We start from the raw sequence: 1,873 nt of genomic DNA on the forward strand, positions 1-1,873 counted from the left end.
GAAAATCAGGGGGGGCAGAGAAGTTTAAAGGAAGGTTACGTAAAAGGTCTTCGTAGCTTTAAGTGGATGTAGGATTATCGGTCTATCTTACGAGAGATGCTACACCTACGTAGAGGATGCAACTGCACGCTTGATTTACATTACATGCATATATTTGCACGCGTGCGTCGGTGCAACTGCAACAAGACCGACACGACGGAGCAAATTATTATATATGCGCACGCACGCACGCACGTACGTACGTATACTGCTATACGTAGTACGCCATCCAATCCAAGAATTACGTAGGTACGTAAACGTACCTGTTGGCCCCCAGAGCGGCAGCGCGAGGTTGCAGGAGCCGACGGGCAGCCGGAGCTTCTCCTCCATGCGCGGCGCGTCGACGGTGTACATCCACCAGTCCCCCTCCCGCCCCGCGGCCTCGTCGCACCGGAACAGGTCCATCATCGGCTCGCACTCGCTCCGCAGCACCACGCGCACCCGGCCGGCACCGTCGCGCCGGCCCTTCCGCGCCGCCATCTGCGCCGCCACCAGGTGCACCTGCAGCCTGAACACGTCGCGGTTCCACCCCCGGGCCGTCCGGTTGCACGGTAGCGCCGCCACCACCACGTCCACGTCGTCGTACCGGGAGAAGTCCGGCATGGGGATCTCCGGGCAGGAGGGGACCCCGTCCTCCTCCTCCTCGTCGATCCACTCCGGGAACAGGTCCGACCACCGGAACACGTCCGACACCCGGTCGAAGTCCACGCCCACCGCGTCGCCCTCCACGCCCAGCGCCAGCAGCTCGTCCCGGCCGATGTTCACCAGGCCCATCCGCAGCCGGCCGCGCAGCTCGTTGAACATGGTCGGCGCGCGCCCCGCGTTCACGATCCGCTCCGTCGCCACCACCTTGTTCGCCGACGCCGCCGATCTTCCTCCCGGCTGCAGGAATGCATTTGAGCGCGTTAATTAATCGAGAACGTATGCTCGGTGTCGGTGGCGAGGCGAGGCCGGCCGGAGTTAATGTCGGGCGGCAAGGCAAGAACCCCACCGGTGGCAGCGGCCGGGACTCACGCTCACGTACCTTACCTTCCGTGAGAGCTGGGACGTGGACGGGCAGGCGTCGCGGAAGGTGCAGCGGACGAGGGAGGAGGCGCCGCGGTCGAGGATGTGGGAGTACTTGGGGTGGAGCAGGAGGGCCATGTAGACGAGGAAGAAGAAGGCGAGGAAGGCGGCGTTGAGCTTGACGATGGCCCCGGCCCGCAGCCCGGCCACCGGCGACTTGACCGCATCACCGGCGCCGGTCTTCATGGTGACCCGGCCTGGCGGAGGCGCGCGCTACGGCGCTCTCAGGTATGCCGTACCGTGTCGGTGCGTCTCTGCGGGCGGCGGCGCGGACGTCGGTCGGTCGATGGAGCTGCAGCCTAAGCCGAGACGCCGGTGCATGCGCGGGATATATAGGCAGGACGGCGCTCTTCTCTGGGGGAGTCGGAGGTGTGAGTGAGCGGGAAGATTGCGGGGCCGCAGTGCACTGTGGCGGCCAATCGGCGGTGGTTGGGGACGGTGAGCTAGGTAGGAGAGGGACGCATGAAAGGACGGGCCCAACGAATTTAGGAGCCACGCGTCGAGCTCCATTCCGCGATCGAGTTTGGTTTGGTTCGCGCGCGCGCGATCGCCACTTCTCAGCGAACGAGCCCACACCTCAGGGCCTCAGGCAGCGAGTAATCATGACTTGTGTAGGAGTCGAATTCCCTTTTTTTTTGAGAAGTAGGAGTAACATTTTCGAACAGCGGACTCTGATTTTTTTTTCAAGTTCAATCAACTTTGCGAAAATATTGTAAGATGGCAGACACACCATCATTACCAACTTAATTTTTTATAAAAGTGGAGATAT

At 61.8% G+C, this 1,873-nt stretch overlaps 1 protein-coding gene across 2 annotated transcripts in view; it reads right to left on the reverse strand.

Moving 5' to 3' along the window:
- Positions 1-1,502, reverse strand: part of LOC119284506 (UDP-glucuronate:xylan alpha-glucuronosyltransferase 2-like) — a 6,949-nt gene extending 5,447 nt beyond the window's left edge. The window contains exons 1-2 of one of the 2 annotated variants that reach the window (XM_037563623.1): positions 1,069-1,502; positions 303-921 (exon numbers count right to left, since the gene is read on the reverse strand). In XM_037563623.1, the coding sequence (XP_037419520.1) occupies positions 303-921; positions 1,069-1,290 (841 nt within the window). In that variant the 5' untranslated portion in view covers positions 1,291-1,502. Of the gene's footprint in view, positions 1-302; positions 922-1,063 lie in introns of both variants that reach the window. The other variant, XM_037563624.1, reaches the window with a different exon arrangement.
- Positions 1,503-1,873: the final 371 nt, after the last annotated feature.

The sequence above is a fragment of the Triticum dicoccoides genome, chromosome 4A, assembly GCF_002162155.2.
Source record: "Triticum dicoccoides isolate Atlit2015 ecotype Zavitan chromosome 4A, WEW_v2.0, whole genome shotgun sequence".
In the NCBI taxonomy this organism is placed as follows: Eukaryota; Viridiplantae; Streptophyta; class Magnoliopsida; order Poales; family Poaceae; genus Triticum; species Triticum dicoccoides.